We start from the raw sequence: 11,488 nt of genomic DNA, 5'->3' as shown, positions 1-11,488 counted from the left end.
ATCTCTCCCTCAAATGCCAGAAAAACTAAGAGCTGGTAATTGACTTCAGGAAGCAAAGTACTGTACACACCCCTGTCAGCATCAACGGGGCCCAGGTGGAGATGGTTAGTAGTTTCAAATTCCTAGGGGTGCACATCTCCAAAAATCTGTCTTGGTCCACCCACGTCGACGCTACCACCACGAAAGCACAACAGCGCCTATACTTTCTCAGGAAACTAAGGAAATTCGGCATGTCCACATTGACTCTTACCAACTTTCACAGATGCACCATAGAAAGCATCCTATCTGGCTGCATCACAGCCTGGTGTGGCAACTGCTCGGCCCAGGATCACAAGAAACTTCAGAGAGTCGTGAACACCGCCCAGTCCATCTCACGAACCTGCCTCCCATCCATTGACTCCATCTACACCTCCCGCTGCCTGGGGAAAGCGGGCAGTATAATCAAAGATCCCTCCCACCCGGCTTACTCACTCTTCCAACTTCTTCCATCGGGCAGGAGATACAGAAGTCTAAAAACACGCACGAATAGACTCAAAAACAGCTTCCTTCCCCACTGTCACCAGACTCCTAAATGGACCCTCTTATGGACTTATTTCATTAACACTACACCCTGTATGCTTCATCCGATGCCAGTGCTTATGTAGTTACATAGTATATGTTGTGTTGCCCTATTTATTTTCTTTTATTCCCTTTTCTTCTCATGTACTTAATGATCTGTTGAGCTGCTCACAAGAAAAATACTTTTCACTGTACCTCGGTACACGTGACAATAAACTAATCCAATCCAATCCAACTCCTCCACCATCCTGAGAGCTTCCTCGTTGCTCCTGTGTATCCCGCCATCCGGATTCTGTCCGCTGGTAGGATTCTGTCCGCTGGTAGGATTATTAGTTTCCCCAGGCAAACCTGGGGAATAATAATCTTTATCCATGTCACAAAATAGGTTTGCATTAACACTGCAATGAAGTTACTGTAAAAAGCCCCTTGTTGCCACACTCCGGCGCCTGTTCGGGTACACAGAGGGAGAATTCAGAATGCCCAATTCACCTCACAAGAATGTTTTTCGCGACTTGTGGGAGGAGGACCGGAGCATCTGGCTGGGGGCGCAGTGTGAATGCTGATTCATTGCTCCATGGCCCATGTCTGAGGCCCCCGTCCCCACCCTCCCACACCCAGCCATCTATTTGGGGGGCTCCAACAGTCACATTCATACTGGGGAAACACAATACCGTCCAAATTTGGTGAAATGCTTGCAGAGTCGACATCCAGAAATAATCTGATGCCTATAAACAACTCCAAAAAGTGAAGAACGGTCCCATTCAGCCAGATAGCGTCGGGATTACTCTCCTGACCTGTGTTGGGTCAATTCTGTTAATGGACTCCCCACTTGCACAGAGCTTTAGCTTAGATTACTTCCCATACAGCCAACACCATCCTCTACTTGTTCACATAGGCCTATGATGTTCCAGTAGTCAACAGCCCAAAGAAGATACAATGGAATCTCAGGAAAGTCAACTGGATATAGTGAAACTTTGGAATGCAGCATCTCAACAATCCCACGACGCAACGTCACTGCTAACGAAGCATGTAACTGTCTCTGTGGTGCCATCTACAAAACAGACCTGCATGACAGTTCCCCAAGGCTCCCATCTACATCCCATGCTTAGATGAAGGGAGTGCTGCCCTCCTAAAGGCATATAAAGCATCAGGGGATCCAGAGGTAGCCGACATCAGATCGAATCCCTCACTAAACGGCAACATACTGCAGCAGGAAGGGCTGGAGCCTAATCTGTCGCCTTGGAGCAGCCTCAAAAGCCATCCACTCAAAACCAGAATTCTAGGAACAGTCAAAGGTTCAGATTCACCTTGAACAGGCAAAACAGACAAGGAAAAGACAAACTAATGGACTCACCCAAGGCTCAGTATTGGCTCCAACCCTGTTCAACTTGCACACAAATGACCTGAATATTCATTTAAAAAAATACATATATATTATATATTTTCAAAAATATACACAACAAAGATGAAAATACAAAACCAGCTGTGGCAATAGCAAACAGCCAAAACATCATAACACCCCCCCCCCCCCCTAAAATCACACCCCACCCCCCTATACTATTCGCTGCCACCCCACCGCTCCTGAAAATTCATATGTCGACAACACCAGACTTGCAATTCAAGCACCTGACTTCGACACTTTGGATTGGACCCTGCATGAACACAAACCTGGCAACTCAAGATAAGCCCGACAAAAAGCGTAACCAGCTTATTTCACGTTTGCAGTGCAAAAGCCAAGGGCGGAACAGCGGCACAGTGGTTAGCACACTGCTGCCTCACGGCGCCGAGGAACCCGGGTTCAATCCCGGGCCCGGGTCACTGTCCGTGTGGAGTTTGCACATTCTCCCCGTGTTTGCGTGTGTCTCACCCCCACAACCCAAAACGATGTGCTAGGTGAATTGGCCACGCTAAATTGCCCCTTAAATTGGAAAGAAAATAATTGGGTTCTTTAAATTTATCCAAAAAAGTACAGTGCAAAAACCAATAAAGAGCTTAACATCCATATGAATGGCTACAAGTTAATGCAACACCCAACTCATGACTTAGCGGTGACCTCTGATACGACACTAACAACTGCATCCAAAGTCCAGTGTAAAAACAATGTGACTGCCAAACTAGCGGCTCAACATGGGATGCTGCTACCACCACACTCCGAACCTCAGAACTCACGCTCTTTATGCAGCCGAATACTACACTCTTGTTTGGTCAAGATCCATTCACACTGCCACACACACACCACAATCTATTCAGCCCAATGTACAACTCCCATTAAGAAGAGCATTGTGGATAAAGCACTCCCACACACAACTTCCACCTGAAAGCAAATTCCACCTGGACCAATCCGATACCTGCCTGGTTTCAACCTTCCAAGGAAAGAGTATTCCACAACTTTAGAAGGGTTTAGGAATGGCCACAGCCCCTGCTTCGCCAATCTCCACAGATGTCACATTAGTCTCAGCCCCCTATGTGCCTGTGGGAGAGAGCAAACTATGCAACACATCACAGAAGAATGTCCTATCCACAGGGTCTGCGGAGGCCGATCCACAGTCAACACAGCAGGACCAGAAGAAACGGTTTGGCTTCGGACTTTGCATTTGCAAAATAAATAAATATGGCTTCACCAGTCAGGACTGTCCCTTCAGGTGCCTTGACTACAAGTTATGGAATTCTCTCCTACACCTCCCACCTTTCTTGCCTTGTTTAAGAAGCTCCTGAAAATTTGCCAGCTACTAGAACATAGTACATTACAGCGCAGTACAGGCCCTTCGACCCTCGATGTTGCGCTGACCTGTGAAACCACTCTAAAAGCCCATATACACTATTCCCTTATCGTCCATATGTCTATCCAATGACCATTTGAATGTCCTGAGTGTTGGCGAGTCCACTACTGTTGCAGGCAGGGCATTCCACGCCCTTACTACTCTTGAGTAAAGAACCTACCTCTGACATCTGTCTTATATCTATCTACCCTCAATTTAAAGCTATGTCCCCTCGTGCTAGACATCACCATCCGAGGAAAAAGACTCTCACTGTCCACCCTATCCAATCCTCTGATCATCTTGTATGTCTCAATTAAGTCACCTCTTAACCTTCTCTCCTAACGAAAACAGCCTCAAGTCCCTCAGCCTTTCCTCATAAGATCTTCCCTCCATACCAGGCAACATTCTGGTAAATCTCCTCTGCACCCTTTCCAAGGCTTCCACGTCCTTCCTATAATGCGGGCGACCAGAATTGCACGCAATACTCCAAATGCGGCCGCACCAGAGTTTTGTACAGCTGCAACATGACCTCATGGCTCCGAAACTCAATCCCTCTACCAATAAAAGCTAACACACCGTACACCTTCTTAACAACCCTCAACCTGGGTGGCAACTTTCAGGGATATATGTACATGGACACCGAGATCTCTGCTCATCCACACTACCAAGAATCTTACCATTAGCCCAGTACTCTGTTTTCCTGTTATTCCTTCCAAAATGAATCACCTCACACTTTTCTGCATTAAGCTCCATTTGCCACCTCTCAGCCCAGCACTGCAGCTTACCTCTGTCCCTCTGTAACTTGTAACATCCTTCCGCACTGTCCACAACGCCACCGGCTTTAGTGTCATCTGCAAATTTACTCACCCATCCTTCTACGCCCTCCTCCAGGTCATTTATAAAAATGACAAACCGCAGTGGTCCCAAAACAGATCCTTGTGGTACACCACTAGTAACTGGACTCCAGTCTGAACATTTCCCATCAATCACCACCCTTTGTCTTCTTCCAGCTAGCCAATTTCTGATCCAAACTGCTAAATCACCCTGAATCCCATGCCTCTGTATTTTCTGCAGTAGCCTATTGTGTTATATCCAGTGCAACACCGTCTGCGGTCAGCTGTGAGCAGAACAAGGAATAGCAAGGCTATCAATCCAATCAGGTTGGAGAATCCTCACTTGAGACATGCAGATTCCTAAACAGGAAGTATAAAGCAGAGAATATACATTGGATTAAAATCATGCGCAGAAAGGGAACTATAAATGGAATTAAGGGACAGCAAGAAGAAACCGCAAACATTTCTTGATGAGGAGACTCCACACTTGTTTAAAAAAAACTTTACCGGGTCACAGAAGTTGTTCAGCATTAATTAACACTTAATATGCCATTTAAAAACCCACTTGTTACTGAAAGCAACAATTCCAATTTTTCCAGACATTTTTAGTGCGGGACTAATCGGTTCGTACCTAAGTTCACACCATTACCTTCACTTCAACATCATGTCTACCAGAGAGGACAGGAGCTGCGCACCTTGTGGAGGGCAGGGTATCTCTGATGGCAAACTCTGGATTTGAGTTTTTATCTGCACAAATGTGGGTGTGGGAAGTCTGTCTGATTTCCCCTCCAATAATGGCAAGCACTGATAAGCCTCCTCTTTAATAGTACAGCAAAATCCAGGCCTATATCTCCTGGTGCAGTTTGCTGTAAAATTTGGTGCTGCTACAATTGAATATCTTTTACAACGTTAAGGGTGCTGGATGAATGCTTGTTGTTGTTTATCCCAGATGTAATCCCAATCTTGGCTCTTGTTCAAACACTTCTTTTGTCTTGATGTGTTAAGCTCAGCGTGAGGGTCATGTGACTTGATAGAGGAACCTATTTATTGTGTTAGTTTGTTTCTGTGCTGTAAGACTCTGTAATGCAGCTTTTCAAACTTTACTGTGTGGTGGATTTTCTGCAAATGTTCACCCGCTCCTGGGAACCCACAGCCTGAAAGAAATGTTTTACGCTCTGCTAGCCTAATTGAAGATCTGCCTAATAAACAGTAATGGCAACAGAAATAATGCGTTATTAAGTCAATAAGGTACAGTAACCTGACAGAACTTGGAGAAAAAGGAGCAGGCCATACAGACCCATGCACCTGCTCCACCACTCAGTAAGATCATGGCTCGTACTCTATCCTGAACCCATTTTCCTACCCTATTCCCATATCCCTTGATTAACCTCGTGCCAAAACGTCTATTGGTCTTGGCTTTTAAGATATGTAACAATTGGGCAGCACGCTGCCTCACAGTGCTGAGGACCCGGGTTCGATCCCGGCCCCGGAACACTGCCCGTGTGGAGTTTGCACGTTCTCCCAGTGTTTGCGTGGGTCTCAGCCCCACAACCCAAAAAGATGTGCAGGGTAGGTGGATTGGCCACGCTAAATTGCCCCTTAATTGGAAAAAATAGAATTGAAATCGAGCCTCATTCTTCTAAACTCATTCCTGAAGGGGATCCACATTTGGGTATTTGTGGAAATGGCTTTACAAATTTCTTTATTCTCTTGCCGACTGAGACGCTAGGGCGATGGGATCCCAGCTTAAAATAGCTATGACCTGTAGTGTGGCACATTTCTCTGGATTAACATAATTTTTACTTGCTTTAGGGCGACACGAGATCGAGAGTCCATTTGAATACCTTTGGCTTCTACCCCAATGGAACATTGGAGGTCAACCTCACAAGTCTTAAGTTGAAGACAGATGTCGACTTGGACAAGATAATGGTGAGTGGTGTTTGGGTGAAATGCATTGTGGCGTATTAAGTTTTTCAACGTTGTACGATGATGATGATGATGCCCCAGCTTACTGGAATGCCACACAAGAGCTTGGTTTGAAATTCTCTCGACAAAGTCTTTTCCTCCGTCCCTTTCCGCTGCCGACGGACAGTTCCATGAATGGCTCTACCTAAGGGCAGTCATGGATGGGCAGCAAATGCTGGCCTAACCAGCGATGCCCCACATTGTGTGAAACAAATTTTAAAAACAAAATTACCCCGACTTAGACCATAAGACATAGGAGCAGAATCAGGTCACTTGGCCCATCGAGTCTGCTCCGCCATTCAATCATGGCTGATATTTTCTCATCCATGACTTGATTCAGCATCTTCAGAAGGTGTAAAGTTAAGCTTCCGTGCTTTGCCCCAAATATCCATTTCTTATCTATTTAAAACATTTTTAAAAATATATAAATTTAGAGTACCCAATTCATTTTTTTCCAATTAAGGGGCAATTTAACGTGGCCAATCCACCTAACCTGCACATCTTTGTGTTGTGGGGACGAAACCCACGCAAACACTGGGAGAATGTGCGAACTCCACACGAACAGTGACCCAGAGCTGGGATTGAACCTGGGACCTTGGCGCCGTGAGGCAGCAACGTGCTGCCGTAATTTCTTATCTATAATTAGGCCCGCACATTAGAGTGGAATGGGATATTGGATTCCTTGATGATGCTGCTCTCACCTAACATGCTATCTGAAAATGTGCACAGGAGTACTGAACAATTGTGGTTGGAAATGGGAAGTGTAACTTTATACTTCTCCATCAGTTGACGATCAACTAGTTTACAACAAACTGGGGGCCAAATGCAGGACGTTTCTGAGTAGTGTGCTCAGGACTGTAACTGAGTGAGTATTTATACCCCCAAACCCCAAAACTGGAAACCGAAACCCCCTTCATTTCATTTTCTGCTTTGTAAAGCTGATGAATTGAGATGGCCTGGGGACAGAAATCTTGTATCAAACATTACAGAGTCTACCTCTGTGATCCAGGACAGGGGTGATAGGTCACCCTGCTAATGGTCCCATTGTCTCAACTGGTTTCTGGGGGTGGGCCGGGAGCATTCAAACCTTTGCCCTGCTGGGTCACCCAATTGCAGCCCTCTGAGCCAGAATTACATGGAGCATCAGCCTCAAAGGCAGTACATAAAATAAATCATTATCACTCAGTCCATGCTCCCTCAAATCATTGATCATGCTTTCTCTGAAGAATGGACCATGAAGGTATGATTCATTGAGACTCTGCAGGGCGGATAGATATGCACGTTGGACTTTGGCACCATTGAGTTGGGTAATTCAGGAGGCAGAGGGTAAGGTTGGTGTTTCCTTTCACTCGGCTAGAGTGTGCTTTTCCACCCTCTAATGGAAGAGACAACACTTCAAATGTCTTGAATCTGAACTATAGTCTGGAAATGAGGAGTTGGCACTTTTTGTGATTTCGATTGGGAGAATTCCAAAGTTCTTAACGGCCAGTGAAGTACTTTCTGAAGTGATTCACTGGAGCATAGGAATTGCAGTAGCCAGTTTGAACACAGCAGCTCCCAGAAACAGCAATGAATTACAAATTGTTAATCTGTTCTTAGTAATGTTGGCTGAGAGATAACTATTGGCCGGAACACGAGGGGCAACACACCTGCTTTTCTTTGAAAAACACTTGCCTTTATCATGATCACATTGTTCTTCATACGAACTTACTGTGCACAATTTGGCTGCCGTGTTTCCTACATTCCAACAGTGACTACATTTCAAAAGTAATCCATTGGCTGTAAAGCACTTTGAGATGCCCGCTGATCATGAGAAGCGCTATAGAACGGCAAGCTTTTTTTTCTGTTGATGTAGCGCCATTGAATCATTTACATCCATTGAGTGGGCCTCGGTTTAACATCTCACCCAAAGGCAGCGTCCCTCAGTCCTGCATCAAGGTGTTGGCCTATTCCTTTCTGCTCTGGCCTCTGAAATGAGAACAGAGCCCACAACCTTCCCAACTTGGGAAGGAAGATGGGTTAACACTGTGCGTAGCCTTTTGCTAGACGTCAGGCCTGTAGGAGTTGGACATTATTGTAGTGAGACTGGCCTAGGTGAGTAAGGACCCCAACACAGAAGGGGAAATAAAGAGCAAAGGCCTGACAAGTTCAGTACTCTACAGGTGTGGGAGCGCAGTGGCAGGGTGGTGATGGCAGGGCACAGAAACTGAAGAGAACAAGGTAAGAAAGACAGAATGGTGAGCCAGCCCTAATGGAAGGGGAATCAGAAAAAACATGATGCATGTGAAAGAATCCATCAAGAAAATAGCAGAGATGGCCAGGCTTCACTACCTCTCCCCACCAGGTAATCCCTTTCCCTATTTCAACAGGATCCATCAGTGTTGCCGTTTAAATTGATGGTGTGCAGAAATAGACCAGAGCCCCACAGCTCTTGCCCTGCAGGACATTGTTACACACTGCATAGTTCTGAGGCATTGGGTCTGCTGTGGCTACTTGTGGGAAATTGCATTGGGTTTTTGTAGTCTGTGCTTATATGGTAGGTGTTTTTGACTTTTTATAACTTTGTTATTGTGTGTTTTCTCATTCCTTCCACACATAATCTGTGTAACAGATTGGGTTCAGCCTTGCAAAAACAAAGACTGATGGTGTGGCTGCCTATACAGTGAGTATGATTAAAGGAAGAATGCTCTTTGTTAGCTGTGAATTTGTGCTCAAATCAGAGTGTGATTTGTGTCAGTGGTATGTTAATTATATTGTTAAAATTAACAAGTGAAGAACATTGTTTAATTAAGTGCTTGGAGCATGTATGGTGATTGCTCCAACATTTTGATTTGATTCCTTTAAGATTTTGTCTTTGTTACAATGCCTCTTTAAGAGGCTATCACTAATTTAATTAGATAATTTGATTAGTCTATTTTACCAATGGTTAGCGCTGCTGTCTCACAGCACCAGGGGCCCGGGTTAGATTCCAGCTTGGGTGTAAGTCTGTGTGGTGTTTTCACGTTCCCTGTGTCTGCGTGGGTTTCCTCCGGGTGCTCCGGTTTCCTCCCACAGTCCAAAGATGTACAGGTTAGGTGGATTGGCCACACTAAATTGCCCCTTAGTGTCCAAAAGGTTAATTGGGGCTAAGGGGTTAAGTTGGGCATTGGTAGGATGCTCTTTTGGAGGGTCGGTGCAGATTTGATGGGCTGAATGGCCTCCTCCTGCACTGTCAGAATTCTTTGGAAAAGAGCATAGAGACTGCTGGAACACTGGGTTTGTTGGTAGGAAACAGATATACTCAATTCTGCATTCTGTGAAGCAAAGTATTCATGTCCAGTTTTGTAGTTTAACTGGCTTGGAATTAAAATTACAACTTCCCACAGCCTTCTGACTCAGAAGAGCAAGTACTTCCCATGGCTGACACCATACCAGTCTGTTAAATCTCTTCATTGCCACAACCCTTCTAAAGTCACCTGTTCCACTGTCCTCTTTGTTTCCCATCTTCCGGCATCCGTTCTTTCCCCGCGTTTAAGGGCTTTGCACGCATTGTACAAATTCAGTTTTTCCCTTCTGCCATTTGGTGCACTCAGGGAGGTGCTGTTGTTTCAGGTCAGAGTCTCCGTGTCTGAGAAAAGGTCCCATCTGCAACTGTAACCTTCATTGGCGATGCTGAGGACGTGTTCTGCAGTTATGATGCTAATTGAAATTCTTTTTGCAGCTTGTGTCTCCATCTCGAGTGACAACGAGATTTATGTTTCTGACATAGGTAGATGAGTCCAACACATGTTTGCTGGAGAGGTACAACACTACCTCCGGGGAATCCCTTACACTCTTTAACTTTGATCTGAATCAGAAGAAGTAAGTATTGCCGTTTGCAGAAAATTGGCTGTATTCTGTGGGGAGGAGTTATTTTCTGTACTATGGCGACTTGGGTTGTGCCTTGTAACTGTTTTGAATAGTTTTGGTGCTAAAAATTTTGACTTCTGGAAGCAAGGTCACTTCCTGGACTTCCATCTTTGAAAACCTAAGTTAGCACGTGGTCTGGTCACTGTATTGGAAAATGTAAAGGTGCGCACGTGCTTCGTTCTGACAGCACTGACCCTTCTCCTGGCACAGAGGCAGCTAAGCGGAGGCTTCTGGAATTCGCCTGAAAGGTCCTGAGGTAGTGTTGTACCTTTCAGCCTAGTCTGAGCACGTGAGACGGGAATTGACTGGGGAACGTGCTGGTCAGAGTGACGTCGGAGGAAACGCACTGATGCCTCTTTGAGGAAGGAAATGAAGTCCAGAGATTCTGTTAGCCCATTTCACTGAGCTTGTATGTTTTTTAATTTCAGCAATGTTCACCTATTTGGGGTTTAGAAAAGTCATTAAGAACGTCTTCCCTTTCATCCCCTGCCACATTGATTTAATTTATTCTTAAAGATTTGTGCACCATATCGCTGTGAGCTCTGCATTTTTGATATCAGGATAAAATGGCAGATGATTCGGGTGACCACCAAGATACCGGATCCGGTATGAACCACACCTGTGCCACGCAGAGAAACCGCAAGAGCTCCTCTCACCCGATGACCAGCTTCTCATCTGCAATGGAGAGGGAGCTTCATTCCAACATGCGTGGTTTTTTTTGTTCCACCTTGGCTACTGCTCCTTTTCGGTTTTCAGCGTCTGTGCCGACCACTCTGAACCGTAGCCTGACCTGACGGTAAAGGCTAAGGATCCGTTGGCCCAGTTCCCAAAGAACATGACACCTCCCTTGCCACAGTTTTCTTTAGCTCTCACAAAGCCAGTGCACATCAGTCTGTGCACCGACAGTAGATCAGAGCAAAGGGCTGACGTCATTCCTGTACAGGAAGACATTGACCCACTGTCCCAAAGTCTGCCATGCTAATGGGCAAACCATCTCTACCAACCTCGCCCCCTTCATTCTTTTTAGTGACCCATCTCCTCCTTTGACATTAAAGCCCAGTGTAGTGACCTTGAGAAGTCTCAGTGCAATTTACTTCTTCCCCAGTGGTGAAAGATGTTGAGTGTCGCTATTAATCGGGCTGAAAATTAAATGTTGAAGTCTTATGTCAACAGGGTTTTTATGAAGAAACATGGTCAACAGAAAAAGCTGTTGATATTGGGACCAGGTGATCAAAAGAAATCTGAAACCCAGGATGCAGAAAATGTGAAGAAAGATGCCAAGCAGCCAGGTAGTTCATTGGATAACTTGATTAGAGATGCTAATTCTTTAGCCTGGCTGGTGTAAAGAGAGAGAAAGAGTTCCCATTTCTACACCGCCATTCATGATTTGAAGATATCCCAAAACATTTTATAGACGCTCAAGTGCTTTTGAAGTGTTTAACGCAGGGAAATGCAGCAGCCATTTGTACTAAGGTCCCACAAACA

General features: G+C 45.3%; 2 protein-coding genes across 4 annotated transcripts in view; one reads left to right on the top strand and one right to left on the bottom strand.

The window, feature by feature from the left end:
• The window catches only part of LOC140403212 (protein Dr1-like), a 26,435-nt gene extending 21,616 nt beyond the window's left edge, over window positions 1-4,819 (bottom strand). Inside the window, exon 1 of one of the 3 annotated variants that reach the window (XR_011938263.1) lies at window positions 4,185-4,510. The gene's annotated coding sequence lies outside the window, so the exon portion shown is untranslated. Of the gene's footprint in view, window positions 1-4,184; window positions 4,511-4,799 lie in introns of those variants that run through there. The other 2 variants (XM_072490967.1, XM_072490966.1) reach the window with 2 other exon arrangements.
• Window positions 4,820-5,966: 1,147 nt separating this feature from the next.
• Window positions 5,967-11,488, top strand: part of LOC140403211 (protein GPR107-like) — a 40,293-nt gene continuing 34,771 nt past the window's right edge. Inside the window, exons 1-4 of the mRNA XM_072490964.1 lie at window positions 5,967-6,079; window positions 8,727-8,777; window positions 9,864-9,955; window positions 11,177-11,292. Coding sequence (XP_072347065.1) covers window positions 6,077-6,079; window positions 8,727-8,777; window positions 9,864-9,955; window positions 11,177-11,292 — 262 coding nt within the window. The 5' untranslated portion in view covers window positions 5,967-6,076. The remainder of the gene's footprint in view (window positions 6,080-8,726; window positions 8,778-9,863; window positions 9,956-11,176; window positions 11,293-11,488) is intronic.

The sequence above is a fragment of the Scyliorhinus torazame genome, chromosome 27 (assembly GCF_047496885.1).
Source record: "Scyliorhinus torazame isolate Kashiwa2021f chromosome 27, sScyTor2.1, whole genome shotgun sequence".
NCBI classification, from domain to species: Eukaryota; Metazoa; Chordata; class Chondrichthyes; order Carcharhiniformes; family Scyliorhinidae; genus Scyliorhinus; species Scyliorhinus torazame.
Note: the sequence above shows the minus strand (reverse complement) of the source record. Positions and strands in the feature narration are given on the sequence as shown.